Source organism: Cydia fagiglandana, chromosome 1, assembly GCF_963556715.1.
Source record: "Cydia fagiglandana chromosome 1, ilCydFagi1.1, whole genome shotgun sequence".
Classification (NCBI taxonomy): Eukaryota; Metazoa; Arthropoda; class Insecta; order Lepidoptera; family Tortricidae; genus Cydia; species Cydia fagiglandana.
In genome coordinates this window covers 6,806,774-6,822,524 of record NC_085932.1, presented here as the reverse complement: position 1 = coordinate 6,822,524, position 15,751 = coordinate 6,806,774, and the positions used below count along the sequence as shown (strand labels likewise).

Here is a 15,751-nt window from a genome sequence, read left to right as displayed (position 1 = left end):
TTGAACTAACTTGCACTTTCGCACAAAAAAAGCCGCCAACAGACGGCATACTTACGTGCAAAACATCCCAACACACACACACAACACAGCACTGCAGCACAGTTCACTATACACATACATCAGCGTGATATGAACGCATTTTTGCTACATACAGAAGTAACGTTCGCAACGTGCTCTATCCCTGAAGGTAGGTTTTGACTGAGTCGGCTACCCCGAGGGGCGGGAGGGGAGTCTGGCGCCGCGCAGGCGGGCGGATTCACCCCCGTTCACCCTCTATTGGAACTTTATTTTTTCTGCTATCCGATAGCCACTTGAGTCTGCTGATTCTGGGTACACTTAAAAACTAGAAAAGTGCAATTAGCGGTTAGGTTCCGATGCCTTCGTCTGATTACTTCAGCTTCTAGGTTCTTTTACTCGGAATGTGAACACAATTGGCACTTTTACGGCGGCGGAGAGAGAGGAGCACAATTATTTTCCAATTAAAGAGGGTTGGGATAATAGGGCCAATTCAATCCTGTTATAACGCGTAAAATCCGCGCCGATTGGATTTAATTTGAACTAAACATTGTTGATTAGTGAAAACGTTTTAAAGTGTTTTGGTTTTATCAATATAAATATTAGTAGTATTGCTCATAGACGTATCTGCTTGATAAAATATGAGTGAAAAATAAACAATGCGATACCTGGTCTATAGGTTTTTACAAAGATGTCCATTAATTAACAACGACTTGTATCGGGTAAAATAAAAAGATTTAGGTATATAACGATGCTTATTAAGTGTTTTAACGAGCAAATAATCCTTATTTTTCGTAAATAACATTATATTTTACAAACTAGTGCCAAAATAAATATTCTAGATTAGTCTGTTTTAATTTATATTCTTTATGAAGGATATGATACCTATTTCATCATTCAGTATGTACCTACTTAGTAATACTTATTTACGATGTCGGAGACAGACAGTCAAACACACAACAAAACAAGATTAGAGACTTAGGCCCACTTGCACCATCCTACTAACCCGGGGTTAAATGGTTAAACCTAATAACCTAATGTCAAATTGTACTGGTAACCATGGTAACTCCAGGTTTATCCGTTTATCCCCGGGTTAGTAGAATGGTGCAAGTGGGCCTTAGAGACTGAGTGAGTGAGTAGTTAAAAACGCTATCAAAATTGTGCACATTGCACATGCAAAAATAACACTCCACTATTGACTGATTCTATAAAACTTCAAAAATCTAAAATTCTACCAATGAAAATTCAATAAACGACTTATGTTCCACTGAATTTGAATCATAGAGTTTTTTTTCGAGTGCGGCAACAACTGCGGAGCTTTTTGTGGAACCAATGAAAACACACAAAAAGACAGAGTAACGAACTGTGATGTGATAAGGGCGTGGGCACACAGAAAGAAAAACTGATATAGCTACTAACATTTAACTCATTCGGTGCCAGCGAGTTCTACGCGCTACGAGCGTAACCAGTAACATGTAAAAACCCGTTTCTAGCGAAAAGCGACTACCTGCGGACTGAGCGGCGAGATGTTGACGAGACCGCCCGGCGGGATGTTGGCACTGTCAGTGAATGCATAGAAACGAATAGGGACGTTGGCCAGAGTACTAGTTCCTAGTAATGCGTTTACTAATCGGGGGCACGGCAGTGCCCCCGCCAAGTCGAGCGCGAAGCAAACACTGCCGTACCATATTTACTGGAACCATTTCGCCGCATTTTCAGGCCCCTATTTGAGAACCTCTGGATAAGACCAGAACGAAGAAATTTTGGTCATCCAGTAAGCTATAATCACATACTTAAAATCCAAAATTTCAAGTCTGTAGGTCATTTAGTTCCGAAGTTAAGCGAAAGCAAAGTTTCGCATTTATGAAACTCACTCATGATCATCAGAATAGAACTAGTACTTCCCATAAACTCAGAGAGCTGAAATTTGGTACAGAGTTAGGGTTTAATCGCCACATAAAGGGAAAACCTAAAAATATTGCAATATCAGTCACGTTTTAAAGATCTAAGAACTGCATAAGTAAGTTTGTAATCCCATATAAATATATGATATTACAAAGTTACTGTTGCAGTTCCTACAAATAGTAGGTAAAGTAAAGGTACTCTACGATGTACGATGTGAGTATGAATGAAGATATGTTTAGTTATGATATGTGTATACATAGTATGGGTATGAGTACCCGAAAAGAAGGACTGCCTACAAAAAGAGATGAGATCCCATCAAAAACATTACATGTAAAAAGGTGCAAGTCTCGCAACGCTTTTACTACAAAAAAGTTTTGAGATGTAATGTGAAACCAAGTCGGTTATTTTAATCAGTGCCAGGGGGTGTTAAAACCGTATCAATAAGATATCTTTAATTTGTAATACGTATAATGACTTGGCCATCGCACGGCTGCATAATGACAAAAGGATCATCGTCACCTATTAAAAATAATTCTAATTGAACACAACGCTAGCGCTAATTGCAGTTTGAGCATTACACATATTTACGAGTACGGTACGAGTAAAGCATTATGTGCGATTGCCAAGTCATTATATGATGATTAGTGACGGATTACTGATTATTATTTAATTATTAGATTTAATGAATGGGCAATACGAAAAACTGTTGCTACTGTACAAGAATCAGAACCGGAAAAAAAGAAAAGAAAGATTTGTAATAATAAAAAAAACTACTCCTAAAAAGAAAAAAAATGTGTTAAATAAGAAAATCTAATAAAATAAATCAATATGCCCACGTTTCTACAAAAAGAAGTGAAATCCCACCAAAAACATTCTGTAAAAAACTAGCCAAGTCTCGATGGAGCTGCTTGTTTATCTCTAAAAAGTAATGAAATCTAGACAAAGTCGTGCCAAGTCTAAGGTTCCTTACTGCGATTTCTTTATTATTATAGTTAATGTTGTGTGACTTGGCCGTTGAAGGGTACACAAGGGTACAAAACCAGGTGCTCCATGACACCATTGCACCAATCTGCCATTGCACCAAAAAGAAGTGTTTGTTTCAGGCTCGCCCATACATAAGTATTATTGAAATACGCAGCTTTATCAAGCCTACAATTGACTGGTTATTGAATCAACGTTTTCCAAGTGGCAATTTTCCATCGTCAATGGGTAGCGGTTCTGGCGACAGATTGGTGCAATGGTGTCACGGAGCACCTGGTTTTGTACCCTTGTGTACCCTTCAACGGCCAAGTCACACAACATTAACTATAATAATAAAGAAATCGCAGTAAGGAAGCTTAGACTTGGCACGACTTTGTCTAGATTTCATTACTTTTTAGAGATAAACAAGCAGCTCCATCGAGACTTGGCTAGTTTTTTACAGAATGTTTTTGGTGGGATTCTTATTGTCAAGTATTATTTGATATTATATAGCTCTTTAATGAACCTAACATTGTAAAGCTAACCTAACATTTTAAAAAATGTGTAAAGTACCCAATATGTAAAGCACTGGGGTGTAACAATACTAGATCTAGACTACGATCATTGTTGAGGTTGTTGGGAAGGTCTTTGTCTAACAGTAGACGTCTTACCTTATGTAGGTATTCATGACAAAAACACTTAAATAAACATAAAACGGAAACGTTAACTAAATATTCTTAAATTAGGTATATGTCTCTGTGTGTCCTAACCTCAGCCATTTATTGGTAGACTGTCGCACTAGGCCCGTTCTGTCCATCCCGTCAGACTAGTACGCCATGGTTGTCGCTTTTTGCGGGTCGGATTTCCAATTTAAGAGAATAGATAGACTAACGAGAAATGTATCACTGACACACATGTTTATTGGGGTCCGTACCTGATGGTGATGGGTGCCAACGGAACTCTACTGTAACTATTATTACTAGTAGTTCACCCCGAACTGAGAACTCGCGGTACGCAAAAAGATCAATTGAATGCAATTGCAGTGCTACTTAGTCGTCAAAGGATCGAAAACCGCGTGCGATTTATTGCAAGATACAGATCTTGGAGCCCTTAATTGATAAATTTAAGTCACCATAGAGATTAAAATAAACTGTATCTGTGGTAAGCCGTAATCTTTCTTGTCAAATGTCTAATACTAATATTATGTTTATATTATTTCGTTTTTATCTTGCTAATTATTTCAAAATCTTAACAATATTATAAATGTGTAAACCGAGCACTTTCATTTGATACCAAACTCGACCATACACGCGTATTCGGGAAACGAGATAATCACAAGATCTAGAGACGATATAGAGATCAACTAGATTTACATTAGATATCGACTAGATGTGACTTGGATATCTAAGTCATAACTTGTCGAAATCGTTCAAGAGGACCTCTAGAATCGCGGAAACGTCAAATTTGACATATTTATCTTAAAAATATCTTTAAATTATCCATATCGTAACTTGTTGAGGTCTAGTAGAGATCTAATTCATTTCCCGAATCGAGCCGATAATTTCTTGCAATTAAATGACCAGAATAGCAAGACCCCTCACAAATAGCTTTTTAGCATTTTAAGCTCTTCTAGCTCAATAACCTCTTGATCGAGCCTGCTCAAAATTTTATGACTAAAATAAAATGCCCTCAATTATACTTTTAACCAATTTCATTTAAATTACAACAAATATACTTAAGCATATTGTGTATCAAACTATCTTCTGATAGCTTAAAAACATCGAAATGCCGGGACGTGCCCGTAGCCAGCCGTGTGTTCCAAGTTGAATGTAAGAACTTCACTTCGCTCGCTTGTTCGATTACGCCTCCGCGGTCCGTAAGTACCTACCTATGTCCATTTGTATGTTAAAGGACTCGAAAACATAATATCACGAAAAAAATATGTTTCTACCCACATATTGTTTTTGAAGTCATTCTCTATAAGTACTATTCTGCTTCGATTCATTACGAAATGTGTTCCTGTTTACGTAAGCATACTGTTGACTTAAGCACTGTTACTGCATAAGCATACATGACGGTATTAATATTGTTGATTAGATAATTTCTTGGAGTCCCTTTTGTCATTAAATTAAAAACCGTAAATATAGAAAATTAAGATAAGATAAGATAAAAGATAAAAAATAGTTTATTCAAGTAGGCATATTACAATGCGCTTATGAACGTCAAATAAACCTTTACCGGCTCCAACCGTACACCTCTGCCCCGAGAAGATTTAAATCCCCCCTCAATTGGAGGAGGGTATCCCAATATGGGACCGGCAACAAACTCGGCGGGACACATCTTTTCAAAACGTTATTACATCTTATAATTAACATGCATTACGAGTAATTAAGAAAAATACAATTTAAATTACTATAGAATTCATGCAATTATACTCAGTGAGTACATAACTTTATAGAATTTGATATAAAAAATAAACATATATGTACATGAAATCACAAATACGTAGCTCTTTCAGAAAACATATCAAATCTTACAAAAGGAAAAGAAATTAAAATCAATAAAAGAAATGAGAATACATATTATAATAATTGATACCAAGATTTTTGCTTTATATTTTTATTACGAAAAAATATATACGGCTCGCGCAAATTGCGAACCGATAACCGTTTCTTCTATATTTTCATCTGTAGTTTGACGTATCAATACCTATTAAAAACGTGACAATAATCGATGATTTTCGTATGGATGGAGCCCCTTTTAAATATAAGTCATAAATGTATTACGTATAAAAAGTGAATAATTTTAGATAAGTGAAAATTTTACGGTACGGACTTGGCGGAAATAAGGTAGAAGTACTAGTGCTCAACGCTGCACTAGTATTCGACACGGCCACTTTATGTCAAAGTGACAAGAATTAAATTTGAATACAGAAAGATCGTCGCCGTTCAAATTTAACCTATATTACTTTGACATAAAGTATAGTGTGTAGCTTTCAAATAGAGCTCAACGGCTAATCCTATTGTCTATTGTTAAGTAAAACCGCACGTGCTACTTACCTGCAAAAAAGGGTCTTAATTATTTTATTTGGCACCTGAGCGCGGGCTATGCCAACGCTCAAAAAACCAGTGTAGGTGCGCTCTCCGATAACGCGCCTTTGTTACGCATCTCGATGACACATTTAAGACTGGTTCTGTAGCGTTCGACTCGCCGGCACTCAGTAACCGAAGTACGTATTTTTATGCAGGTGGTTGTGGCACGTGGCACGAGCAGTTTTACTTAACAATAGACAATAGGATTAGCCGTCGAGCTCTATTTGAAAGCTACACACTATACCCATGTCGAATACTAGTGCAGCGTCGAGCACTAGTTATTCTACCTTACCTAATATTAAACACAAAACCATTTTAGGCATTTTTCGACCACTTCGCTTAAAACACATGTAGGTAAAGGGGCTCCCCCTTTTAAATATAAGTCATAAATGTATTAGGTATAAAAAGTGAATAATTTTAGATAAGTGAAAAATTTACTAATATGAATATAAAACTCTCAACCCGCAATTAATCACAATACGAAATAGAAACAATCAGCAAAACTATAAGCCTAGCACATGTGCATACAAATAGGTATGTACAAATAGCTAAGCTAATCGTTTAACTGAAGGGAGCAGCGACATAAAATATAAATTATACCTACGGAACCAGCCACAATAGGTCTTAACTATCCTAATTCATACATTTACGTAATATTATTGTGTGGGTGTGTGTTCCGTATATTTAGATTTACTTAGGTAAGTAGTTGATTTGAAGTATGATTAATGTCAGTATATTTCCGTGTCGCGAGCCAGACGATCTAAAATGGAGGCCTACAAGTCATTGACGACATTACAATATTTTCTAAAAATATTTTCTCTTCACCACATCAGCTATACTAAAACGGGCTTCATTAATAATCTTGGGTCCTATATGAAAGTAGCGCTCATACTATTTGTGTTCGCATATCTGACGTCGTATAACTTATATCTACACTTTACTGATCACACGATGATGACATCTTTAAGTCGATCTGTGATACTGGTAGATGCTGTTGGTTGTATTTTATGTTACTTTGAATATATCGTGGATTTATGCTTCATTTACAAGTATAGGAGTCAAATTGACGCCTATTACTATAACTTCGACCAAATGGATGCGGTTTACACAATGACACGCAACGAAGATATTAAACATAGCGTGTTAATCTTGCTTACTATTTTATTACCATCTTGGTTCATTGCATCCGCGGGACAGTTTTATGTTTGGGCTTCATCAGGAAGTTGGGTATCTTCAACTGCCTACTCCGTATCATATTTCATATTTCTGATTAGATTACTTACCGCTTTAGACTTTACCTTTCAAACTATGCACGTAAGACTCCGCCTGAAGGCCATTTCGGATCATATTAAAGAGTGCGCATCATTCGCAGAAGATTCAGTATGTCGGATGAAAACTGTTAGGCACGTAACAGAAAAACTCGTAATAGTGTTACCGAGTATTTCTAAATGCCGATGTGAGATAGCAAAATCAAGCAGTTGCTATTTATTGTTGATCGAGCAGGCGAAATTCTTGAATAGATTTTTCGGAGTGCGAGTAAGCATTTGACCGTCGTGTAATGTACTCACTGAGTACCTATGCAATGAGAATTATTGTGTTACTTTTCATTATTTAAATTTAATATTCATTGAATTGTTTTCAGATTTTAATGCATTGTCTTTCTACTTTAACTGAAATAATAACGTTCGTGAATTTCATTGCAAAAGTTATTAGTGGTTCCATGGTAAGTCTTAAGTATTCTCAATCTTCTTACCTATTAAATAGTCTTGCCTATTAAATATTCTCTATCAGCCAGTTTAAAAGATATTTAAATACATACATAGTTCATAATTTCAATAAAAAAATATAGTCTTTAATACCCCCTTAACAACGGCGTATCGACTATTTTATTCGTGTTCTTGTCCTTGTGATGGAGTAAAGGTTAAACCAGGGTGGTCCTAGTAAATGTACACCAGCAAAGAGATTTAACGGCGCGATTCGGGAAATGAATTAGAAATTCACTATGAGTATATTAAATAGTAAAGATATGTGACGTTCCACGGCAAAAGGTACCATTGCCCCGGCTGAATATTGGAGCGGCGTTAATAATAGCGTAAGCGCCAGCCGCCATAACGTCGGTGCGAATAAAAAAATCGCCATGTATTTTTAAGCTACTTTTCAGGAGACAAAAATAACTGTTTATTTTCCTGTTTGTAATATATTTGTTGCGCCTGTATTTTTTTTCTGATAGATCAATGATTTTTACATAATACTCATGAAGAAAATAAACAGATTTATATGTAATTTTTTACAATATTATTATTTTAACCAAATTTTGCTACATAGCGACTTAAATTTGGTTCATTAAAATCGTGTGTTGTGTCGTGTGTGAAGTTTGTACACATAGCGATTTGTTGCCAAAGTAACATAGTACGAGAGATGATACATAGCGGATTTTAGGGTCTATGTCGGGTAATCCATTCTACAATAAATCGCCTTGTGCAACATTATCGCCATCACCCTCGACGGAAAACAAGGCAATTTTTTTTATTTAAATAATTAAATATAGTTAAGTGCTAAAAAATCACATAGCTATTTTTTTGTTTCGTTCTGTTATTTTTATGGACAAATGTTGTTCTGTGTTCACATAGCGCAATTTTTATTTTCAAAACTAATAAAGGTATAACAAAAATATTTATGTGGGTCGACGGGAAATTTAAAAAGGAATACAAATATGCCAAAATCAAAAAATCGTAAAAAAACACATAGCGATTTTTATATTCGCACCGACGATAAGGTATCTTTTGTCGTGGAACGTCACATATCTTTACTATTTCATATCTAGTGAATCTCTAAATCCCGAATCGCGTTGTAATTTATAGAACTTTTGATTTAGAAATTGTGTTCGTCTTTCAGAGTGCAGTAGTGACATCGTACGTGTTATTGGCGCCGAACATCTTGCGAATCATCAACTGCGTCTCAGTACTTACTATTATGGTGTACTACTGCGAGGCGTGCTGCCGAGAATCTGGAGATATCATCGACGCCATCGACAACTTTCTTGTCAATAAGAAAACTGGTAAGTTGCACTTTAGTATCCTGAATCATAATCATCTTTGGTATAGGTCAAACGACAAGATTGACATATAATATGTATAGACATATTATAATATTATATGTCGATATAAGAGGGTTGGCAATTTCTTTGAAGATGTCTGCGTTTTTACAGAATATTTTCCTTACCAAAATAAATATCAAATGGTACTTCATACCTCCTTCTTTCGGTGTTGTTTCTACTCAGCTACTATTGCACTCCTTTTTTATTTCTTTTAAAATTTGTTGTATTTTTGAGCCTAGCCAACGAAACGTTCAACAATGCATGTTTGTCTATTAAATCGAGCTGTCTATGCCAGGAAAAAGGCCCCCTAACCGTCAACATCCATACGATATCTACCTCTCTGTCGCTCAAATACGTAAGAGCGATAGAGAGGCAGATAACGATTTTCGATTTTTCCATATTTTCGGTAGGTCCTCGGGTCCTGAATGAAATAACCTGTTCCACAGTTATTGATGCCATTGGTGACGCCTTCGTAGGTAATTCATTATTTCAATAGAGATTACTTTGCCGAAACCAGTATCGTGTAAGGAAAAAAGGTCGACGGGTATTGGGCCTGATGATTTCTTGTAATATCTTATCTTTTATTTCTTACAGGCGACGAGTTAATATCTTCTTTGAAAACTCTTCGGAAACTGATCACATCAAGACCTCTCAAGTTCTCAGCAGCCGGCTTCTTCTATATGGAATCCACGTTGTTATTATCCTTAGTTTCTGTAGTCATTACTTATGCTTTAATTCTGGTACAAAACACAAAGTAATGCTATGTAATAATATTTTGTTGTAGATAACTCTAAGAAAAGACATACTGTATTACTTTTATTAGATGTATTTTTTTATTTGTTTTTAAGTTTAACAACCAAATTTTGGGGGTTCCACTCCTTAAAATATCATATCATTACCTACTCCTGCCACTGGTTTTTGAGCATACATTAATTGAAACCTTAACCCGACTGAAGATGAACGCATGACATACAAAAATAAAATAGGTAATAATAAAGGGTGATTTCGAAGATCTAATATGACGTGAAAAAAATATCTTATCGGTAATACGAGTTAATTCCTTGGAGTTCATTTTATCGTGAAGAACCGTGAAATAAAAACTACTTTTATTGAATTGCACTAAACTGCCGTTTGTCGGATTTGTGTTCAATAAGATTTACGCGTTATGGTAAATATAATATTAAAGCTTTTGATCTTTTAAGCACATATACTAGTTTAACATAATTTTCATGATACTAGTCCATAAATTATTTTTCAAGGTTTTTAGAATATTATTCATAGATCTATTTAAAATTAATTCCTGCCGAAAGCCTCTTCCTATTAAAGTCAAGCACTTAAATTTTGCTATATGGGGTTCGTTTCTCAAAAGCTTGTAACTAGTAATACAAGCGGATGTCACTTTTTGACAGCATTTGTTTGAAAGGGACTTTCTTCAAAAGTGACAATCGAATGTCATGTAGTACTCATCGAAAAAAGAACACATGTTTGTAGTGGGGAATATCGCTTAGCTTGTTAAAGGGTTAATGTAATTGCCAATACTGCCATCGTCTAGAATTTTGTAAGATAGGATATTGCCATGAGATTTCATTGAAATTTTACGATTTATACTTTCTGCTCGCTTGAAAGTTGTAACAAACTATGCCTATATTTGCAACTGTTATATGGCGCTGTCATCGTGCACGGTTCCAATAGGTTCCAACAGAGTGTATTTGAAATCACGTTAGAAAATATTAAGTGAAAAACAAAATATGATGTGAGTAGTGTAAGATGTGTACAAATAAGTTGGAAAATTGTGACCTGTAATAGGTACCTTATTACCAATAATCGATGTCTTTGATCCGCAATGAGTCAACTGGGGAAATAGGTGCTTATCACTTCCTGTCGCGAATAAAGAAGGCACCCGTGACAAATTATACGGAACCAGCCACAATAAGCATATCTATTAATTGCCCTACATTTCTCACATATATTTACTACGTCAATTACTTATACTTTGAAGCATGATTAATGTCAGTAGTTATTTGTCCGTGTCGCGATTCAGATGATCTAAGATGGCGCCCTACAAATTATTGAGAACATTACAATAATATTTCCTAAAAATATTTTGCCTTGACCACATCAGCTATACTAAACCCGGTTTTATTAGTAATCTTGGATCCTATATCAAAGTAGCGCTCATACTATTTATGTCCGGATATTTGACGTCGTATAACTTGTATCTACACTTTGCACATTACATGAAGATATCGTTAAGTCCATCTGTGATAGTGATAGATGCTGTTGGATGTGTTTTAACTTACTTTGAATATATAGTAGATTTATGCTACACTTATAAGTACCGCAGCCAAATTTATGCCTATTACTATAACTTTGACCAATGCAGTTTTGAAAATGAAATACAACGAAGATATTAAATAGAGCGTCATAACTTTGCTGGCTATTTTATTAACATCTTTGTTCATTGCATCATTATGAGAAATGTGTGTTTGGGCTTCATCAAGAGGATGGGCAGCTGCAGCAACTACTCCGTTTCATATTTCATATTCCTGATTAGATTACTTATTGCTTTAGACTTTATCTTTCAAACTAAGCACGTAAGACTCCGTCTTAAGCGCATTATTGCCAATCACATTAAAGATTCAGCATGTCGGATAAAAACAGTTAGGAACGTAACAGGGAAAGATGTAAAAGTATTACCGGTTATTTCTAAATGTAGTTGTGAGATATCAAAGCAGTTGCTATTTGTAGTTGTGTTTGCTCAGAGCATAAAAAGGTCAACCACGGCGTTGCATGAACAAAAGATTTCCTTTGGCAGGATTGGTCCTTAGGACCCAAGGATGGAATTAAGAAGTGGAGCCACCCAGATTTTTGCTGCAGGTGGGGGGTGGGGGTGAGGTTTTAAGCGTCTGCGACGTCTGAGGTTAATATTTCTTTAAGTTTAGGTTCTAAGTCAAGTTTAGTATCATTTTCAACTAAATTAAAGATGTAGACATAGATTTCATCGAAATCGGTTCAGCGTTTATTGATTTCCCGTACAATCCTACACCTTACCTTTAATTTTTAAGGGATTTTTTTCGGAATAAATACTATCCTATGTTCTTCCTCGGGACTCAAACTATCTCTATACCAAATTTTATCTAAATCGGTTCAGCGGTTATTGAATCCCCATACAAATTTCCTCCTCCCTTTTCACACCCTTAAGGGATCATTTTTGAGATTAAATGTTTGCTATGTTATTCCCCAGGAGTCCCGGGACTCAAACTATCTCTGTACCAAATTTTAACTAAATTGGTTCAGCAGTTTAAGCGTGAAGAGGAATTAAAAAAAGTATTTTTTTTCATATTATATGTATTTTTACTTCGGAATGGTGTCATTGTGATATCAGAAATGAATTCGGCACCCCCGATTTATACGAAAACGATACCAAACTTGGCCTAGTAGCTTAAATGATACAGATATCAAGATCAAGAGCCCCCCCCCCCCTAAAAATTTACATCAAAAATCTCGGTGGCTCCACTTCTTGAATCCATCCTTGGGTCCTAAGGACTAGGGTGATTCACTTTTGTATGTAGAAAAAAGTTGTAATATTTTTCCTGACTTTGCTCACCAATGGAGTCTCCCTACACTAAAAACTATCTATTTCGATTTTCAAAAGAATCGAATAACGTTTAGAGGTTGCACAAGTTGAAAAGGTAGAGTGAGAACCCCATACATGCGTGAAAATGAACTACATATATTCTAAAATGACAAAATATAATGAACTGATACTGAAATCGAATGAGAAAACTGAATTTTGCGTCCAAAACACGATAAAAGCACTATTCCTTTGGAAAACGGTGGAAAAACTGAAAAATCTTAATTAGAACATTTATCGAGTAAAAATTTATTTACATATATGTAGAAGGTTCAGTATCACACTACTCTCCGCTTTGATGATAGCCGCTTGAACCATTTTCTACCCTCCAGAGTCGTTGATAATTTGAAAAATCTTTGTTGATGATGTGCAACTTGGCCTAGTAGCTTAAATGATACAGATATCAAGATCAAGAGCCCCCCCCCCCTAAAAATTTACATCAAAAATCTCGGTGGCTCCACTTCTTGAATCCATCCTTGGGTCCTAAGGAGTTAAGGACCAATCCTGCCAAAGGAAATCTCTTGTTCATGCAACGCCATATGTTAGCTCTAGCACCATCCGCTATTGCTCTTGATCGACCAAACGAAATTCTTGAACGGATTTTTCGGAGTGAGGGTAAGTATTTGATTGTATTGTAATGTACTTAATTACTAATTATTTTATGATATTTCTTGTGGAACATCCATCTTGTTTATTCAAAATTCACGAAATTACTTTTTCCAGGTGTTATTGCATGCATTGTCTGTACACCAAGAAAGCGGTCTACCACTTTTCGACTCTATCATCTCTATCATAACAGTACGGTCGTTGGTATAGTATGAATGTCTACCGTCTCCAATTCTCCCTCAATTGCTTTTCAGGGTCCATGTAATAGGTACCATAAGAAATATGTAAATATTACCCAAAAACTCACCATGGAAGCAAGAAATAAATAATATTAAATATAAAACCAGAAAACCTTTATTTCCACAATAAAATAAGCGAAGTAAGAAACATTACGTAAAATTTATACTAAATTAGAAGGATTTAAGGTTTTATAGGATTAGGATTAGAAACGAAATAAGGGAAGTAGACACTGAAGACTTCCTTGATCTTCTCCCTACAGACTTCGACGCTCAAGCCGCTCTTTATGCACTGCGCGAAGGCGTCAGCGGGCGAGCTGACAAGTCCCTGGACGTATTGGGCGGCGTTGCTCGCCCAGTCGGGGCGCGCCTCAGTGTAGAGCAGTGAAGCCACTAGGCAGAGAAGAATCTGAAAAAGAATTATTAATGCTCACATAATGTGTAACAATGTTATAAATCGCAATATTCATAATATACTAGTAGTTCGCCCCGAACTGAAAACTCGCGGTTAACCAAAAATCATACGTAATAATTATATTAAGAGCATTAACATTATTAGGTTAAGACGATGACGTGATAGATAACTTATTGATGAATTGTTTGCTGATAAATTTATTGCCATACCACCTTGGGTTTTATTTTAAAAATAATGTCAGTATTTCGTTCGAAGGAGCGAAGAAATTTTGTTGAGCTATATAGAACCATTTTGTTTGAATACACAACAAAACCCACACACAGACTGATATTGTACGTACTTACATAACTGTTTTCGTGGAATATGTACCACTATTAATAGCTATATTGTATTGTCTGATTAATTATCTTCGTGTCTGGCTTTGTTTTTGTCTGTGTATACAAATAATGAAGTTAATATATATAAAGCAACAAAGGACTGATACAGATGGATTGCAATCCGACTGCAATTTGTATGGGAACTTCACAGCGACTGCACGCCAACTGCAACGTCGACGTGCAGTTCCCATGTAGCTGTCCGTCTATATCAGCCCTAATCACCCCTTTTAATTCAAGAGGTGCGTGCTATTTTCGTAGAAAAGATCTAGGCAAATAATTATTCTATAACATTTACGTAATAACATTAATAATAAGTTACAAGGTAGATACATAATGAAACCGTGACATCTTGTAAACCTAATTATAAGTTAAGTGATCCCAAATGGTACAAACTAAGCATAAATTACGAACTACCTCTAGAAAATTAGTTGAACTAATATTAAAGTGAACAACACTGAGTATAAACGATTTAGTGAACGAAACAACGGGGATAATTTGGTTATAATACAAGGGGAAACTTTAGTGCGGTAAGTTTATCTCCTCTATGTAGACTTGAGACTGACAAGCCAAGGAGAAGTTTATTAATATGGCTGTTTCTATTTTGCTTGAGTTTTGTGTCGGTACCTAGCTTTTATCGAGGACTATAAAATTGTAGTAGAATAATCTATCCCCGTTCCACTTCAGGTATAAATGTGTTATCTTTTGTTATTTTGTTCAGGGTTTTATGTTCGATTAGGATTAGGACATAATATTTTATTACAAGGAATATGTGATTTTAATTATAGAACTATTTCTAAAACTTGGTTTGTACTAAACCCAAAAATAGACGCCTACCTACGTAGTTTGATATAATTTGGCACATATGTACAGTTTGTAAGCCGCTACTTAGTTCAGGAGTAAAAAATAGGGAGAGTGGGCACTATAGGTAGGGTTGCCATACGTCCCGTATATACGGGACTGTCACCGTATTTACGAGTCACGTCCCGTATTTTTACCAGTCCCGTTTTTGTCCCGTTTGACGACCGGTCTGGCCTAGTGGGTAGTGACCCTGCCTATGAAGCCGATGGTCCCGGGTTCGAATCCTGGTAAGGGCATTTATTTATTGTATGATCAATGTTGATATAGATATTTGTTCCTGAGTCATGGGTGTTTTCTATTTACCTATTTAAGTATTTATATACTCGTATTATATATATCGTTGTCTGAGTACCCATAACACAAGCCTTCTTGAGCTTACCGTGGGGCTTAGTAAATTTGTGTAAAAATGTCCTATAATATTTATGGATTTTTTTTTCTCAATAGCGCTCTAGAATACCACTGCCCCTTATCAGTTTCGACTAATTATGGGATGTTTTCAAGGCAAAGAACTCTCCATTATGCTTGAGCCGCCAGTGCCGCCACGCACATAACTGGT

At 35.9% G+C, this 15,751-nt stretch overlaps 2 protein-coding genes across 2 annotated transcripts in view; one reads left to right on the top strand and one right to left on the bottom strand.

The window, feature by feature from the left end:
• LOC134680053 (uncharacterized) overlaps positions 1-558 on the bottom strand; it is a 113,920-nt gene extending 113,362 nt beyond the window's left edge. The window contains exon 1 of the mRNA XM_063539052.1: positions 56-558. The gene's annotated coding sequence lies outside the window, so the exon portion shown is untranslated. The remainder of the gene's footprint in view (positions 1-55) is intronic.
• Positions 559-7,280: 6,722 nt separating this feature from the next.
• Positions 7,281-9,827, top strand: LOC134669831 (uncharacterized). The gene is made up of 4 exons (XM_063527454.1): positions 7,281-7,508; positions 7,615-7,706; positions 8,834-9,030; positions 9,664-9,827. Exons 1-4 carry the CDS (start codon positions 7,281-7,283, stop codon positions 9,825-9,827), a joined length of 681 nt encoding a protein of 226 aa, XP_063383524.1.
• The last annotated feature ends 5,924 nt before the right edge of the window (positions 9,828-15,751 follow it).